Source organism: Takifugu flavidus, chromosome 13, assembly GCF_003711565.1.
Source record: "Takifugu flavidus isolate HTHZ2018 chromosome 13, ASM371156v2, whole genome shotgun sequence".
In the NCBI taxonomy this organism is placed as follows: domain Eukaryota; kingdom Metazoa; phylum Chordata; class Actinopteri; order Tetraodontiformes; family Tetraodontidae; genus Takifugu; species Takifugu flavidus.
In genome coordinates, this window is record NC_079532.1 from 7,133,293 (window position 1) to 7,150,806 (window position 17,514).

The 17,514-nt window shown below is 46.9% G+C and overlaps 3 protein-coding genes across 3 annotated transcripts; all 3 read right to left on the reverse strand.

Annotated features, from left to right (window-relative positions):
- Nucleotides 1-186: 186 nt before the first annotated feature.
- On the reverse strand, nucleotides 187-3,446 carry LOC130536820 (shaker-related potassium channel tsha2-like). Its single transcript, XM_057053018.1, has one exon. The coding sequence runs from the start codon at nucleotides 2,783-2,785 to the stop codon at nucleotides 1,337-1,339; it is 1,449 nt and encodes a 482-aa protein (XP_056908998.1). The 5' UTR covers nucleotides 2,786-3,446; the 3' UTR covers nucleotides 187-1,336.
- Nucleotides 3,447-10,188: 6,742 nt separating this feature from the next.
- LOC130536799 (galanin receptor 2a) lies at nucleotides 10,189-12,106 on the reverse strand. The gene is made up of 2 exons (XM_057052992.1): nucleotides 11,969-12,106; nucleotides 10,189-11,617 (listed from the first exon to the last, which is right to left on the reverse strand). Exon 2 carries the CDS (start codon nucleotides 11,594-11,596, stop codon nucleotides 10,673-10,675), a length of 924 nt encoding a protein of 307 aa, XP_056908972.1. The 5' UTR covers nucleotides 11,597-11,617; nucleotides 11,969-12,106; the 3' UTR covers nucleotides 10,189-10,672.
- Nucleotides 12,107-13,187: 1,081 nt separating this feature from the next.
- On the reverse strand, nucleotides 13,188-15,523 carry pthlhb (parathyroid hormone-like hormone b). Its single transcript, XM_057052993.1, has 3 exons — nucleotides 15,039-15,523; nucleotides 14,736-14,854; nucleotides 13,188-14,279 (listed from the first exon to the last, which is right to left on the reverse strand). Exons 2-3 carry the CDS (start codon nucleotides 14,837-14,839, stop codon nucleotides 13,892-13,894), a joined length of 492 nt encoding a protein of 163 aa, XP_056908973.1. The 5' UTR covers nucleotides 14,840-14,854; nucleotides 15,039-15,523; the 3' UTR covers nucleotides 13,188-13,891.
- Between the last annotated feature and the right edge of the window lie 1,991 nt (nucleotides 15,524-17,514).

Here is a 17,514-nt window from a genome sequence, read left to right on the forward strand (position 1 = left end):
GTCAGCATTCAATTAGTTAAAAGTATTAGCGAAAGATGTTCTGACCCCCCCCCCCCCACACACACACACACACAAACACACACAAATTAATGGATGTCAAACTCTTTGCATCTCTTTGGCTTTTGCCAGTCTGGTTTGAGTCCCGCTCAGAGAAAAAATAAATAACCAAAAACCAACAGAAAGAGCTTGTGTTCATAATTTATTTATAAAATGGATTAAGTTAAGTTCACATACATGTTTAAATTAGAAAAATAAATATTTGATTACATTCATAATTCACGACGATTCAGATCGTGATTCAATTCATGCAGACGTTGCAACGGATAATGCTCAAGCTGCAATGCAATCTGAATAGTGCGTGAGTTTGGGGTGGGGGGGGGGGGGGTAAAGGGACATTAACGTTTACACAATGGCTTTGACACAAGCGAGGCGTGGTCATGTATAAAGCCTGTACAAAAAAAAGAATGTATTTTAGCCGATGCGAACACTATCGAAACACTGGCGATTCATAAAAATATACAAGATGAGGGAGGAGATGAGGGTCCGCAACTCTGGGGGGGGGAACACACGCCGCTTTGGTTTGCAAGTCAGCAGAAAATGGGGCCGGAACAACGGTCAGGCTTCTGCTGACACATCCTGAACTCAGGGGCTCAATTTTCAATTCATCGGCTCTAATTAAAGTGATTAAACGGCGAGGGAAAATACTCAACCTGAGTTAGTTGCTGCCTGTTCGAAGGGGTTCGGATCGACCACAGAGTGGCGCTCAGAGCTCATCTGGTCAGACGCAGAGACCTCGAGGCTCCGCGCGATCGTCTCCTGCGAAGCTTTGAAAAGTCTCTCGAATCACGTGATCTGGTAAATTTAGCTGCGGAACATGGATACATGCGAACGTCGCTTAAGAAAACAAGTTTGCAGTGCAAATAGTAGGCGAAGGTTGTGGGAAAAGGAAAACTCTTGAAAAGCAATGCCCGATCAAAGTGCACCGATGAGGAGTTGTGACGCGCGCATGACGCACATCTGGCACGTGTGAAAGAGGTCTCCCACACAGTTCAGAATTCCTGGTGCGCCACAGAGGCTCCAGCCTGAGAATAACTAATATGATTGATTTATTTTTAAATGTACACATTGGCAATTATCTCCGCGCCCTCAAATTGTGACGCGCGCCCAGCTCTCTTTCTACCTGTAGCCCCCAAAGTGAGAGTAGTAAAGTTGCAGCCCTCGTGGAGGAATGATTTTTATCGTGTATCCAGTCAGCTGATTCCCCCCCACCCCCATAAAGAAGCCTCTTTTGGTGCAGTACGTCCACTGAAACACCGGAAATGAAACCGTCTCGGGTTTACACCACTGTCATTTTCCCCGCGTAAGCGTCCAGATCTGCTTTCGGGTTCGTCAAAGCTTCCAAGTCGTCGCTCTCTTGGTAGGACTCCGTCAGCGACTGGCTGCTTTTCTTTGAGTCACACTCTCCAAATGAGGGTTCCAGCTGTTGCTGCTGCTGCTGCTGCTGCTGTCCGCAAGTCACGTGGACGTACTGGACGTTTTCCTCCTCCTCGTTCTCTCTGTGGTAGAAATAATTGAAATTTGACACGATAACCGGGACGGGCAGCGCGATGGTCAGCACACCGGCGATGGCGCACAGCGACCCAACGAATTTCCCTCCAATGGTGGAAGGACACATGTCACCATATCCCACTGTGGTCATGGTCACCACAGCCCACCAGAACGCGTCGGGTATGCTTGAAAATTCAGACTCGGGGTCTTCTGCCTCTGCAAAATAAACCGAACTGGAGAATAAAACCACTCCGATGATCAGGAAGAATATGAGCAGTCCCAGCTCCCGGAGGCTTGCGTGGAGCGTCTGGCCGAGGATCTGGAGACCTTTAGAGTGTCTGGACAGCTTAAAAATCCTGAAGACGCGCACCAGACGGATGACCCTGAGCACGGCCAGTGACGCGGCCTGCTGGCTGCTGCCCTGATGCTCCGCCAGGTCCAGGCCCAGCGTGATGAAATAGGGAGCTATAGCCACGACATCGATCAGGTTCATGATGTTTTTGAAAAAGGCCGGTTTGCTCGGGCACGACAGGAACCTCATGGTGAACTCGAAAGAGAACCACACGATGCAAAGCGTCTCCACCATGAAGAAGGGATCCGTGAACGGGCTCAGCTCCCTGCCCTGCGCGCTGCCGTTGACGTGGTTTGCGCGCACTGCGGGGACTTCTCTGAATTCTGGTAAAGTCTCCAAGCAGAATATGATGATGGATATTAGGATGATCATCACTGACACGATGGCAATTATCCGCGCGGGTCCCGAGCTCTCTGGATATTCGAACAAGAGCCAAAACTGGCGCTGGAACTCGTTGTTGGGCAGCGGGCGGTCCTCCTCCCTCGGCAGGCCCTCGTCGTCACGGAAAAGCTGGATCACATCTTCATCGAATTCATAAAAGCGTATTTCTTCCAGGAAGATGTCCACGGGGACGCTGACGGGCCTCCGCAGGCGCCCCCCCGACTGGTAATAATAGAGGATGGCGTCAAAGCTCGGCCTGTTCCTGTCGAAGAAGTATTCATTTCGCAGCGGGTCAAAGAATCGCATCCTTTTGCGCGGATCTCCCAGGAGGGTCGTCGGGAACCGGGAGAGGGTTTTTAACTGCGTCTCGAAACGCAAACCCGAGATATTAATGATCACCCTCTCGCTGCACTCCTGGTCCGCGGCGTCCAACTCAGGAGCATCTTGCAACAACGGTGCCACGACCACAGTCTCGTCGTGGTTCTCCTGGGACACCACAGTCATGTTTTTACCCCTCCGTGGGTAAATCCGTCACTCACCTCCTTGGTGCCTTCTTTTGCCTGCGCGTCCACTCATGCAGCTGCCCGAGCTCCAGGCAAAAGGAAAATCCTCTTATTCTCACCAGGTGCCGGCGCTTTCGTTGCTGTTGCTGTTGTTTCCTATAATTCTAATGCAGTTGTTGATTTTCGCCACCCCCTCGCTCACATTAGTGACTCCGGACCGCCAGCCTCCAATGGCGCAGACAGATCTCCACTTGTATAAGCCAGACCCGTGGCTATCATATTCACACCATTTTAAACTCCAGAGCCCTCCCCATGCTGGAAAGCCAGATGACACTTGCTGCTGCCGCTGCTGCCGCTGTCCCTCTTGTGCTCGCCCTGTTCACCGAAACAGCGCAGCAGTTTCCAAGTAAACGTGCCGCCGCGCAAATCCCACTTTCTTTTACGCGCGCACGCCTGGCCGTTTTCAGCCAAACCCACCTCAAAGCTTCGGCTCTTATTTTTTTAATGCAAATCCAGATCCGGGATCCGATCTGAAGTGGAGTGTCCCACCCTCCGGGTCTCTCATTCATGAAATCATGCAGCTATTCTTGTCACGGGGGAACCTCCGGGTTCCAGCCTCGGTCTACGGTTACAGAAACAAGGAGGACTGGTAAAGGTGACAAACAGGCCCAGCTTATCAACCGCAGTGTTTTCTTTAACGTATTAATGCGTCCCGAAATAAACACAATTAAACGGCTCGATTGTTTGGACCCTGTCCGGACCCTGGTTTTACCAGGAGCCCTCCTGGTCCAGGTCAGTGGAAACTGCTGGCTAGACTGACATTTGAGTAGGCAGAGCAGACAGCATTTTCAGGAAGCCAACTGCCAAAATAATGTTCACTGTTCTCGTCCCTTAAATGACTGAAAGCCTCTCGGAAAATCAGAGGGTCCTGCAACAAAGCCCTGGATATAAAAGCACCAGATTGAACACCTGTCATGTGATCAGAGGTATTCCCTGGCCTTGTTCCAATTTATAGATGCATGACTTTCAGCTAGACTTCCCGTCAAAAGTTACACTCAAAGTCATTTTTACTCATTGAACATTAAATTGTTTTAATTGTTTAAGTATCGTGAACAGGAATAGGTGCCAGGAACTTTACCTGTTTGAGCTCCTCAGTTTTTTAAGAGGCAGCTCTATGTCTCTGCAATCAGTTTTTGTTTTTAGATTTAGAGCCAGAAACACACGCCGATGGTGAAACTGTCTAAACGTGAGGTCAGGCTAGCCCCTGTGTGCTGGGCTGTCTGTGTAGTAGCTCAAAGGTTTTCACCTTCAGAGTTGAGTTCACTCACACTTCTCACACTTAGACCCCAAAATGGAGGCGGGATTTGGTTGTTTCCGCTGATGTTTTCCAGTTTACATGCATGTATCCTCACATCTTCATCATTCATCATCACTGAATCACTAGCGCCACCATTGCATCGATGCTAATGATGCTAATTTATACCCTTTTTGGTACTTTTTAAAGATTGTAACTATACGACATGAGCTCGAGGAGTCAATTAGCAGGTGCATTGTTGCTTCAGGAAGGAGGAAGTTTTATTAACTGTTCACCACCGTGTGTGACTTGGTCACCCGTGGCTGAGCGGAGAAACGCAGGAAAGTCATAGTACAGGAGCTTTTTTAAAAAAATGACAAAACCTCAGGGAATTAGAATCAAGCTATCTGCCCGGTTCAGCTTATGGCAGCAGTAATAAAAGCCCAACGAGCGCAGCGGGATGACTTCTTAACCCGCCACAGCGGACTGCGTGTTCCTAAGTTAGCCATAACGGGTTACTTGTGTATATGGATCAGTTTTTTATGAGTATGTATTAAGGTGCTATATTTAGTAACGTTCAGGTCAGGAAGATGGTATATCGGCTTACAGAGCAAAGCACCCTGAAGCATCTTCAGTCATGGGATGAAGCCAACATCACGGGCCCCCGAGCCGTCTTCAGATCCATATTTCATCCTCTTAATCTTACTGCAGCGGCGCATCACAACGCATTTCAAATATCGCTCTGAAGTCACCACGTGTGCATAAAGATTCGGACTTTTTGCTCCCACTGTTCTCCATCTCTTTCCCTCTCCGACTGACGTCAAGATGAACTTTTTACCAGCACCACTCAGATGTTAACGACTCCGTCGCCACAGAAGAAGACGTGACACTCGTGCTACAGGATCGTAGGTGCACTGCAGCATTGTGCTCTATTTTTAGCTCAGGTTCTTCCACTTTCATTGCCCTGAGTGAGTTATGTCAGCCGCTGCAGCTGTGGACCCGGGGAACACACCAATAATAGCACAGCGGGCGCTAATCGGTGTTACTAAAACAAACTGGATGGTTTGTAAAGTTGCGTGGACGCGGGCTGGATTCGCAGGGTATAAAATGCTGCAGCGAACCTCCACATCAGAGAGGTTTTCGCAGACCGGTTTATGAGGTTCCGGGAGCGCGCTGGGGCCGATCCATGACCGAACAAAGGCCCGGAATCAAATGTCGCTGTCACGACACGGTGCCACCTGCTGTTAATGTGTTAGCTGTCTGGGTCATTCCAGAGCGCCAGGCCTCGGCTATATCCAAGGAAACATACAATAACAAACAAGCCCAGGAATGAACATGTGACCCTGTCGTGTGGAGAAGGAGAGAAGCCACGTTCGATATGTAAACATCTGCAGGAGCCGCACGTTAGCTTTGCGCAGCCGTGTTGACACGTCATGCCTGATAATGTTAAGTCTTTATATTTTCGTCCACATACAACAGCAGCTTCAGCATTATGGTATGCGACGAGCCACGTTGTAAAGATTATGGGATGCACGCACGCTGACAGCGAGTACCCTCCGATTGTTAAAAATGGCTCAACCTAAAAATGCCAGAGATACCCCCCCACACACACACACACACAAATACACACATACACACCCCTCGATGGTAACGCTATAGTACCGATTCATTCACACCGCCTGAAGCTGCTTTGTCATCATTCCTTAAAAGAATGCTTGTCTGGTGACTCAAACATCACTGACAACATGCTAAAAAAATAGAAATATTTTATGATAAATAAAATTAAAAACATTTCTTTCCAAAATGGCTGTTTTTCATGTTGGACGATAGAACTCGGTCTTCTGAAGCGTGAAAATAGACAGAATCCGGTTATTACTGACACATTCAGACACGGTGTGACCCCCCCTCCCTCCGGACCCCACACCAAGTGTTTACAAAGTGTGTGTGTGTTTCTGTAAGTGTGTGTGCTTTGCTACAACCCGTGAATGGACACAAGTGGGAGAGTGTGAGTTTGTAGAGCGGCGCTTTCAGCTGACTGCTGCTGATTACATCGTTGGTGTTGCAGGGTCGGGTCAGAATCAAATGGGGGGGGGGGGGTGTTTGACCCAGCCTGTCGTGTGCTCTGCAGGGCTGGTGGTGACAGCATCACATGCTGGAATGAGCCCCCCAAGGTAGGGGTCAGCTGCCCCATACAGGCTGTGGAAATCCTGGTAGGTGGTAAAAGGTGGTAAGGTGGCAAAAAGGGAAAAGTCATTTCTCCATTTTAGGGTGGACACACATCACGAGGCCGTACTCAAAAACCTCCACGGATTCGGCTTCACGTTGTCATGGTAACGACCCCTTCGATCTACGGACGTAAAACAAGTACAGTTTTATTTGGCCACCAAACAAAAGTGGCTGGGAAAAGTTCCGTTTCAACAGGTAGAAACCTCGAGCGGGACCAGGCTCTCACAGGGAGAACCCTTGTGGATGTTTATGGGCTGTGGGACAAAGATGGAGGGAACCCGCTCAGATATGAGGAGAACACGGCTGAGCTGGCCACCACACTGTCCTCGCCTCCATCTCTGATCAGACTCCCCCTGTTTATAGCTTTTCAGTTCCTTAAGGAGGCTCCTTGTATGATTTATGCAGTTTAAAAATCGTTTTGTGAGTGTCCTGTTGCACCTAATTAATAGTGTGAAAATATTTTCCCATTAGAGCCCCAGCTGTGTTTATACCTTTCCCATTACGAATTCTGTGGTGGCACACGCTGTCCCTGCACCCTGAGGTGTTTGAACCCAGGGCTTCCACTCCTGAAAGTGGAGACGTCACCCAAGCCCCTCGCCAGTTTGGGCTTTTTGATAGCGACCAATTTTAGCCCGGCTGTCAGCTGAAGTTGATGTCCGTGTTTTTGCAGATCGGTGACCCGGCATGCGGTTAGAGATGAAAGCAGATCCCTTTGGATCCAGCGGGCAGACTTCCTTGGAATTACCTCCGCGTGTCCTGTCCCCTGCCTACCTCGGATTATCGTTTCGATCCTCGATCGGCCCTTTCCCTTTTTTAGTCGACGGCGTGGTCCAAAATTCAGGCTAGCAGCAACTGCAGGGGGATCAGTTCACAGCACACATGGGTTGTTAATCACGGAGGACTCCAAAAGGTCTCGGACTTGTATTTTTATTGGTCACTTTAGGTTGACAGGAGCCTACTCTCAAATTTCCCCCCACCACCGGCATTCGATTACACAGCCGCAGCTACGCCGACGGACTTCCTGATGACTTCTATTGGTTTATGTGTGTAAGAGAAAACTCTCCTCATTCTCAGTATGCAGAGAGATGAGAACTGGTGAGGTGCAGCAATTTAAGGAATCTGTTTAATCACTGAAGTCTCTATTTAGGCCCAACTCAAATGGTCAGCGGGTCAGAGTTCGTATTTTTGGGGTTTGACAAGGTTCCTTGCTTCTTTTTTAGCCAAAGTGCTGAATTCCAGCTATTATTTCCAGCTATATTCTTTATTCAGTTTAAGAATATTTCTTTAAAGAAAATGACAGCTATTATTCTCTACTTTCTCTCTCGATTCTCACTTGTAACACCCTTTACTCATGTATCATTAACACCGAAAATGACCTTGTTGGGTGTCAAAACAGACTGATGGCTCTCCACAAAGAGTCGTAGCTCCTCCAAATCCTCACAAAACCTCCCTCCGGTGCGGATACATTTAAGAGGAATTTGAAGTAAATGCAGGTTTCCAACTCTCTTTCTTTACACTTGCACTCACAAAGCCTCCCTTGTTCAGAGGTTCGGAGGTTTTCCGAGTTAATTCAAACATTTCCCTCGTTCGCACCCGACCTGCCAGCGCTCCTGCCGCCCTGCAACCTGTCATCATTGCTGTGAGTGTAGGAGCCTTTTTCTGTCTATTTGAGTGTTTAAAGGTTCCATCTAGACGGCCCGGTGGCCCTGGGTGAGCTAGAACCTTGATGTTGTCCTCATCGAATCTTTAATCTTAATATTTAAGGAGAGACGCTCAGCATCGTGTGCTCCCGCAGCACGATGAACAGGGCCCGTTTGTCTCAGTTTCTGCTGTATTTCCAGCTCTCACAGGGGCCGTTTTTAAATCCAGCTCACAAAGAGACCCTCTGCCGGGGAACCTTAGAGCCTCCTATAAATAAACAGGCAACGCTCCTTCATCACCTGCCTATATGACACATGGAAGGATGAGCTCATAGCACGGCCCGCTCTGATCTTACAGCGTGTAGCTATTTTCTGCCGGCTATTGCTTAACCTGCAGAGTGTGTCAAGAATGCAGCCTCCCGGATCTCGCCGATCCGGGCAACATAACTTCATCGAGGAGCAAAGTTATAGAAGTCACTATAGAAACGGTAAAAGTGGCCCCGATGCGAGCTGTGAAGTAGAAGTTGCCTTGATTATTTTGATGGATCCACTATTACACCAGAGCCCCAACAAGCTGACCCAGACGCCGGAATTGAACGGTGAGCCACATTAAGACCAGCTGAAGCTTTTGCCACTTTAAATTTCAGTGAATTCACGTTCTTATATAATCACAAGTAAACCTATGTTGAAATTCCTGGTGCTGACCATGGTTCTGAAACAGCCTGGTGCTGCTTAGGGGGACAGTTTGGTTGGAAATTTAAAGTTATTTCCTGCTCTTGTTTCTTTAGTCAGCATCGCCTCTTGTCAACAGCCTCATGCTCACCAAAAACCTGCTTCTGCACATTAAAAATGAATTGGATTTTGCTCTTTTTTATTAAAATTGACCAGAAAATTGAAGGAAATGGAAGTTGCTGTAATAGTCATCATTTTGATTACTTATGCATGGTGTTACAGCTACATTATCAGCATTCTCATGAGTGCTACCTGATAAATTACCAGCCTGTAACTAAATGCAAATTGCATTGTCATTAATACATTTCCTTTTGTCTGCAGAGGGAGGTTTTTATAGTCCAGTGGTTTTTACTGTTGTGGACATCTTTACAAATTAGCACTGTGATTTAAAAACATAGTTTCAGTACTGTAGAAATTATCCATTATAGCTGAATAAAGTTAAAATAAGTTTTGCTGTGTTCAACATTCCTGCACTCATGGAGGGGAGGGGGCACATCCAGATTATGTAAATATTTCACTGGAAACTGAATAAAATAAAGATTAGTGCGCTGTTTTAGTCTTTTTATGTTACATTGAACGTGTGAGAGCAGATGAAAATTGTCCTTTTAAAGGAAACGTGAATACACAGTCGAATCGGCAGAAATGCTCGACATAAATATCAGGAATGCTGTGTGAATCAAGCAATGAAGTATTTAAAGTTCCACAATTTTCAGAAAAGAAGCTGATATTTCTGCTATTTCAAAAAGACAGAAGACATCCTGAAATCATGACAAATAAATAATCAATATAAATGTGCTTATTTTACCCGAAATTGGCTTAACTTATTTCTGGAGGAAAATAGGGTTGCAGTCTAACGAACCAGGAATTTTTGTCTTATTTTAAGTAAAATATCTTTAGATATCCGCCATTTTCCCAAATTTTACTGGATTAAACGGCATCACCGGGGACGTGTTTCTAGCGTCATCTAGCGCCCCCTGTTGGCCGTATTGTAACGTACCGCAAGCGGGCTTAATATAGCACATGTTTTTCAGCAACAATCAATTACTATTCATTTGAGTGTTGTGTGTCTAAAGGAGATCAAAACAAAGTCAACTGAGAAACATTATAAATAAAAGGAAATAATCATCAGCTGAGTAAACTGACCGCGTTCTAAAAAGATTTGTTGTCCGTACAGAATTAGCAGTTCAGCCTTTTTACAGAGGCACAGCACGCGTCCTTTATAGCCCCACTGTATGCGACATTCTGATGCCCACAGATGACGGTGTGTACAAGTCAGGCCAGCTGCCCCTGCTGTAAGCTCGAGAGAAGGCCAAAAGTCACGGGGTGAGCCTGCAGAGGGAGGGGTCGCCGGTCTCCTGTTACTGCAGCAGGCTCCAGAAGCCAGCCGGCCCTCTTCTACTCTTTACAGTTGCTTTCCAGTTGATCATGCTCTGTCGCTCATCTCTAAACTGACAAGTTTCACAGAGGGGGGGGGTCATCCTCTTGTTGATATAGAGGGGTTACAAGGACCTTCTTCCAGTTCCCAGAATGGGTTACTTGCTGAACTGCATCTGCTGGAATCTCTTTTGGTACTTTTTTTCCCCATCAGAAACTTACATTTGAAAAGACACAACTGCAAAGGTTAACGAGATAGAGAACCTGCTGGTGTTAATTCCAGTTTAATTAGAATGTGAGTTATTAAGAACCAGTGCTGTTAAGAAGGAAAATGGAAACGTTCCGCTGCGCTAAAAATACGTTTTATAGTGGGACCGCTGCTGTATTCAACATTCCTGTCATGCGAAGCATTGAGAACACGTTGTAATCACCCATTCTGGCCTCTAGTCTATGCACTTCACACACAGCAGTGTCTAGTTATAAATGATAATAAATATTATTGGATTAATACAACATCTCAGAAATCTCATGCGCCATGTGGTTTTAATTTTCCTTAAATTGATTATTTAGGCCTAATTTGTATAAAAGTCCTTATAAAAGTTGCAGTGATTCGAGCTGGTATTTAAATACTGTCGGTGTTGATGCTGGTGACCTGGGGCTGCACTCTGTTCCTGTGACATGTGAAGAACCAGGCTGCCCTCCTGTGGCGGTACCGCTTCGACAGCAGCACGTAGAGCACGGGGTTGACACAGGGGTGCAGGTACTGCAGCACGGTGCAGATGAAGTAAAACATGTCCCAAGCCTGGCCGTGGCTGTACAGCCCCAGGTACACGCACAGCTCCAGGACGTAGCCAGGGAGCCAGCACACTGAGAAGGTCACAGCGGCCAGGAACACCATGATGGAGGCACGGCGGGTGTTCCTGGCGCTGGACGCTGACATCACTGGGCTCCTGTGGAGGAAAAGGGCAAGTCGCACATAGTTGAAGGCGATGACCAGCATTGGTACGAAGTAGTAAAGCACAAACTGGCTCAGGACCACTTGGTAGTGGTGCTCGTGAATGGTTGGAAGGCAGAAGGTGAAGTCAGACTGGTTTGTAGCTACGCTTTCTTTCCTGGCGAAGATACGCAAGGGCAGGCTGATGAAGAAGCTGAGGGCCCAGACCAGCACAAACATCAGCACCACCGTGTCCATGGTGGGGGGCTGGTACGGGTTGGTTATGATCATGGCACGGGCCATGGACACGGCGCAGAGCGAGTAGGTGCTGGCAGCCAGGCTGAAGGCCAGAAGGAACTGGTAGACTTTGCAGGAGGTGTCGCTCAGAGGCCAGGAGTAGGTGGCAGCGGAGTGCAGGGTCAAGGGGATGAGCAGGAGGGTGAGGAAGTCGGCCAGCGTCATGCTGAGCAGGAGGAGGTCCAGGCGGTTCTTCCGTAACGTGTTGTGTTTGGCAAACAGGGAGAAGACCAGCAGGTTGGCGCAGAGTCCGATTCCGAGGATGATTCCACAGGTGCAGACGAAAATCAGCCCGTAGGTGTTGGGAACGGCCATGTCAGCATCATACCATCAGCTCTAAAACAGCATTCGTTTTAAATATAGACTCAGCTAATGCGTCAAACTTCTGGTTAAATGAAACATCATCATTTTACTGGAGAAGATATACAGCACCTTTTTTTTTTTTTAACAAGACCAGCTATTTTTAAAATATGTCAGCATATTTTATTTGTGTGGAAATTTATACCACATCCTGAAATTTCACATCTAATTTCCAGCTCATTAATAATGTTAAAATAACTTCTTCAGCTACAAAAACACAAATAACCCTCATAGAACTTTAAAGAGCTTTATGTTTGGACTATATAGAACCAAAAAGACGAGGTTCTCCCATGATCCGGTTAGCAATCATTTTGCTGTTTTTCTCACCATCGTCGTTGCTCACGCCCGTTTATTCAGGCCGGTGCTCGTTGGTGGTGGCTCATCCTAGTTTAGGCGACAGAAATCACAGCTCCTGGCGCCAATCCTGGTGAGCCGGACTGAGGAACGGAGAGGTGCCACCCGCTCTGGGCTCATCATACGGCACGATTACTGAAGGCGGAGGGGAGAAGGCAAACATCACTTGGGTCCGATTGATTCTGGTTGACTGGTTTTAAAGAGCAGCGGGCTGAGAGCACTTAAGGTCGTATCTGTTCCGCTTGTGTTCGAGGACATTGGCGTTGTATTTATTCTGGTTTGGATTTTAGTTTTCATTGTTGCCCCCATCTATGTGGAACACCCTTTTAAAGGCAGCGTAACAGTTAAAAATGGCCTTCTCCTCTTATGGAGATGAATTGGGGAGTGTATAAACGTTAAAATTTCCACAAAAGGCCAGTCCATTGATCACTTTCCGCGACCTTCCCCTTCTCTGGAGATATTAATGCCTCTCTTCGTTGTTTAATTGATTTCTCTGGTGTGAGCAGCAGGGCCCTGACGGCAGCGTTATCAGGCTTTCCCCCTGCATTTATGACTACATGTCAGCTAATGGCCTGTGGTGCACGCTGCTCTTAGCACAGGATGTAGCTGAAGACGGTGCATTCACTAACATCTCCATTACCAGCATCTGCAGTCGGTGGCTTTAAAAAAAAAAAGCCACATGTACTCAAGTGGGGGGTTAACGGCCTTGTGTTCTGCCTGTGCCGGAAAGTCAACAACTTTGAGGATTTTTGTTTTATTCCAGGACATAGTGCTACAAAAGGGGAGGGTTTTAATCTCCTATCAGGACAGGAAACAGCAGCTTACGGTAAAGATGTCCAGTGACCTTCTGGTCGAAGGGGAACAAAATCTCTTTTTCTGTACCAAACGCCTCCAGTAGGGAGGTTTGTTGCTGTGTATCGAGCTACTGAAACTCGGGTTTTACAGTTCAACAATTACGATGGAGTAATCCAAATTAATTGTTTGCATTCATAAACATGACAGAGTTCAGAATTCAACCTACGTCTATATTTACATAAATATTTGACAATTACAAGAACAGAATTGCTGCACTTGTTAAGGTTGATTGGCTTTTCTTTTTTTTTTACACAATTTTTTTGGTCCTTATCGGTCCAATATTTGTGTGTCTGAGGCAAATCTGGCTCGTGAAGAATGACACCGTGCATCAAAGATGTTTCTATTGGCTACATTTTTAATGTTGGATTAACTGGAAACATGTACAGTATGCCCTCAGTGCAAATGAAGAACTTTAAATGAGGCTGAGAGCCGCTGCTTTGGCGTGTCCTGCAAAAATAAACTATCATGTCAAACGGCGAGAGTGGGTCTGTGGAAGCGACCCATAAGTTACATTTGCTTTTGGTGAGAAGAGAGAACATCGAAAAGAAATCTAAAACTCCACCACATAAGAACATGTTCTGGATATACCTAAAGTGCACAATGGAATTTTGTCAGCAGCACTGTGATACATTCACAAAATAAATACACACGTTCAAAGTGAAATAAATTATTGGCGGAACAGCGCCGACGGATGTGTTCAGTGAACCGTATGCGAGTCCAGTCGACGTCCCAATTTTGATGTCAGAGAATAAATAGTTCCTCTTGGCGGCTGTGTAGAGATGGTGTTTGTTTGGGTGTGAATCGGGGTTAAAGAAGCCAAATAAATATGAACCTAAGAAGAAGATGGCGTGTTCCTGGAAATCCAGGAAGTATAAAAAATAGACGCATAGCAACATTTTATCATACAAAAGGATTTTGGCATCGTAATATGAAGTCGGGCAGAGTCTCAGATCCCAGTCTGGCTGAGCCTGTGTCAGTGTCTTAGTGCAGTACCATAGGAAGGTTACTGAGAGTCTCTTTGCCAGGGCAACAGCGCATCCTTCAAGGCTCCTTTGCTACCGAGCGCGCCCGCCTCCGCTTCTTGTCAGCCTCTCTGTGCCGACCTAACCTCGCCTTCTTTTTCCTCTTGGTGGCCAGTTTAAGCGGCTGGTCTTTGTAAGCCAAAGCCTTGTTCGTCTCCTGGGGCAGGTTCGTGCCCTCTCGGTCCAAACTGAACCTGTCAGGGAGGTTCTTGGTGGCCCCCGGGGGCTTCTCGTGCAGGGAGTTCCCGCTGAAGGTCTGGGTCTGGGTCCTGCTCTGCACAGGTGGGGCTTCTTCGTTGGCCGTGTGGACCTCTTCCAGCAGCTTGTGGAGCCACATGCGACGCCTGAACTCCTGCAGGGAGCGGCCCTTGTCGTGCATCAGCTGGGCGTGGCTCACCGACCTCCGCCTTAAAGCACAAGGTCGAAAGACAGAGAGATCTGTGAGACATAATCCAGAAAAACGTGACAGCAGACGCAGGCATTTCCCAGAACCTGTCATAAATCAGTCGCATCCTGTCGCGTTCCTCTGGAACCCGTCTGAAGCCAGACTTTATTGGCACCCACGGGTTTCTCCTTCACAGTACTCTACAGTGTTGACTTTATAAGTGGAACAGTTTTATAAATGATGTCAGATTAATTTGAGGGCCACACACCAGGAGACTTCAGTGCAGTAGGTGGCAGCATAAACATGTTTCTGAACACGAAAATGCCAGCGCCGAAGCTGTGAAGGCTGCTTGTACCTGAACTGAGTCATCACAGGTAAACCGAGCTCTCCGAGTCCAAAACGGCAGGAAAATGTTACAAATGCTCACATTGAAGTTCCACGTTGCATTACTGGGAATTAACGCAATTAGCAAACTCACATTCTGCTGCTGACTGCGTCCACTGGTTTCCCATCAAGAGTCACTGGTGAGCAGAGCAAGAAGACAGCCAGGCTCCACTGATGAAGCATGACTACGGAGCACATCCTTCAGCCCACGGTCTGGAGAAAAGGAGACAGAAGTCACTTCAGTCTGTCGAACGGAGCTTAAGAATGAATAGTTAGGGCTTATTAATGTGTTTGCAGCTGGGGAAATGAGACGTTCCCTGCATATGTGGGACCTCCCAGGCTGCATTAATGGCACCAGGGAGCAGTTTATTAAAGTACAGAAGTAAATCAGACTTACGTGGTGCGAGTTTGTACGGGAAAGTTCCTCAGAGCTGCTTCCCAAGCCCTTAAATCGAGATGATCTCGTTGCACATTTGATACGTGTCGAGGCGAAACGGGGGGGAAAAAATATTATTTTGCCAAAAACAAATTGTCCCCTTCAAAACCCGGGTCCAGGTCCATTGGCGTGCAGGCAGCCTGGGGAAATCCCCTGTAGCTCTGTTCCGTTAATTTGCCTCCCAACAGCAAGCGAGGCGCTATTTATTTCTCCCGAGAGTCCAGGTTAAAAAGAGACGACCGAGGAAGGAGCAGCAGCAGCCCATTGGCAGCAGCCCTGCTCGCTGTGATTTCACAGAGAGCAACGGCGAAGCATCTTCTCTGGTGGCCCCGGGCGGGAGATCAGAGCTGAGAGGGTGTTTTCACTGGAGCACAGTGAGGGAGTCTGTGTGAGTCTGACTGGGAGAGAAAGTTGAAGATGCAGGCTTGACTTGTAGACCCTGCCCATGAAGTCAAGTCCCAGCACCCTCCCCACCCTTCTCCTCTTACTCCCTCCCCCGCTCCTTTACACACACATACACACACACACACACACACACACACCTGCTCCGGCAAGGAGGTGACACCCACGCCAGCACGGAATACACTGATCTTTAATCTGTTCGGGATCATTTCAGCTGCAATCCCGACATTAAGTCTAACAGATTTCTCCAAAATGACAGGTGTGCACCAATGGGGTTGGAGCGGGCCACGGTTACTCCAAAGTAAACAGCCAGTCCTAACCACTTTCCCAGGGGAGAATGACCATAACCTCAGAGAAACCCAACCCACAGCCTCTCACTGCGGACCATTCAGTTCACCTCCACTCTGCCTCAGCAAACCAGCTCACCACTGGATGGTTACAGTGGGCTCTGAGGTATCTCTCATGTTCAGCTCATGAGGAAAGTGCAGGGAACTCTGCGCCGGAGCGGCCGTGCGCGACCCCGGCCGCGCAGCTGATGGTGCACCTCTGATATCATTGGCTGTTGGACTGGAAATGCGATGGGACCAGTCTGTGATTACAGGTTACTGGTCTGCTTCCAGGATCGGCGGCCCAGAGAACATTTATTTTTAGGATCGCACACGTGCAACAGTATATAGACCCTATGTAGGGGGGGGTTTAACTCCCTTATTTCTGTCTAATCCAGGTATTATACGACTTCATCCTGCTCTCTTTCATATCAGACTTGTCTTGTTTGTAGTCTCATATTTGAGAGGAGGTTATTTATCCCATTCATGCCCAACAAATCTACATCTCACTAATGAATTATGGTGTTTATTCAACAATTTAACTTACGAGATTGATCATTTTCCTTCTTTTACGCACTATGTGCAGAAATCAACATGGTAAAAGTTCATCTTAAAAAAAAACACCTTAAAAATACTATTGGCGATACGTTGTACGTTATTTTTCGACATTAAGTCTTGAAGAGGTTTTTGAGAACGAGTTTGTGTCGTGTTGTTTTGATTTATGACTTAAAAGAGTTTTAAAAAAGCAACCTTCTAAACGGCAGTTAACAGCCAGCCATTATGATTGTGTTAAATTACATTATTAAAACCGGTTGGCAAGAGGACTAAAAGGTATAAATGGAAGATGACTCAAGCTAATCCTGGACATTCCTGTCATACTGCAACTGTGCTTAAAGTCAGTTTAGGTCTTGGAGACTTTACTGTTCCACTGATTCATTTCTGGGTCGTGACTCATCAGTTGCTGAAGACAATGGTGCAGCCTGTCTGCACAGTCAGGGCGGTTCTATAGAACCTCTGAACATTTTCTCCTCGCCATTCCCTTCCTGATAAATCAGGGTTTTTTTATATCCTGCAGTCTTTTGGAGTCACGATGTTGGTCAAGGCAAAAATATAAAAGATACTGGATATTAGTCATTTGATTCCTTTCCTAAAAGAAACCCTCCTTTGTTCCTTTGTTTTTATTGAATCTGTTAAAGGCCTCTTGTTTGTGAAGGAATTTTTCCATCAAAGATTTGACTGTAAACTCTGATCGTGGCCCCTGTCAGATAAACGAATTGTTTATGTAATGTACTGTAAATAACGAGGCAGCATTTTTTTCTTCTTTTGTAAATCTCTTTTCTCTGCTGTTATGTGCAGCTGGATGTTGCAGCTTTGACCAGAAGCAGGCCTGGCGGGGTCAAAACACGGCCAGTAACTTGTAATGACGCTGAAAAAAACAGTCAAACTTGAGTTAAATTTAACAGACAGGCGTTAAAGCCACATTAACATTACATTACAGCTGCATTAACACCGCTGTAACGTACGTACGGCACGGATAAATGGGAGTTGGGGGGGGTTGCCCATTTTCAGGGGCTGGTTTTTAAAAGTGGTTGTGGTGTGATAAAGATGAATAAAGTCTACTGAAAATCCTGAGTCATTTATGTGGTTACTTTACCAACTTTTACTGTTTCACTGGGTGGAATAACTTGCATTTCTCCTCGTGAATAAAA

Excerpts from the sequence above, each read along its gene's own strand:
- pthlhb (XM_057052993.1), bottom strand. The coding sequence starts at position 14,839 with ATGTGCTCCGTAGTCATGCTTCATCAGTGGAGCCTGGCTGTCTTCTTG. Across the intron at positions 14,280-14,735 it reads GACGCAGTCAGCAGCAGAAT|GCGGAGGTCGGTGAGCCACG; the intron begins GTGAGTTTGCTA and ends TTGTGCTTTAAG.
- LOC130536799 (XM_057052992.1), bottom strand. The coding sequence starts at position 11,596 with ATGGCCGTTCCCAACACCTACGGGCTGATTTTCGTCTGCACCTGTGGA.
- LOC130536820 (XM_057053018.1), bottom strand. The coding sequence starts at position 2,785 with ATGACTGTGGTGTCCCAGGAGAACCACGACGAGACTGTGGTCGTGGCA.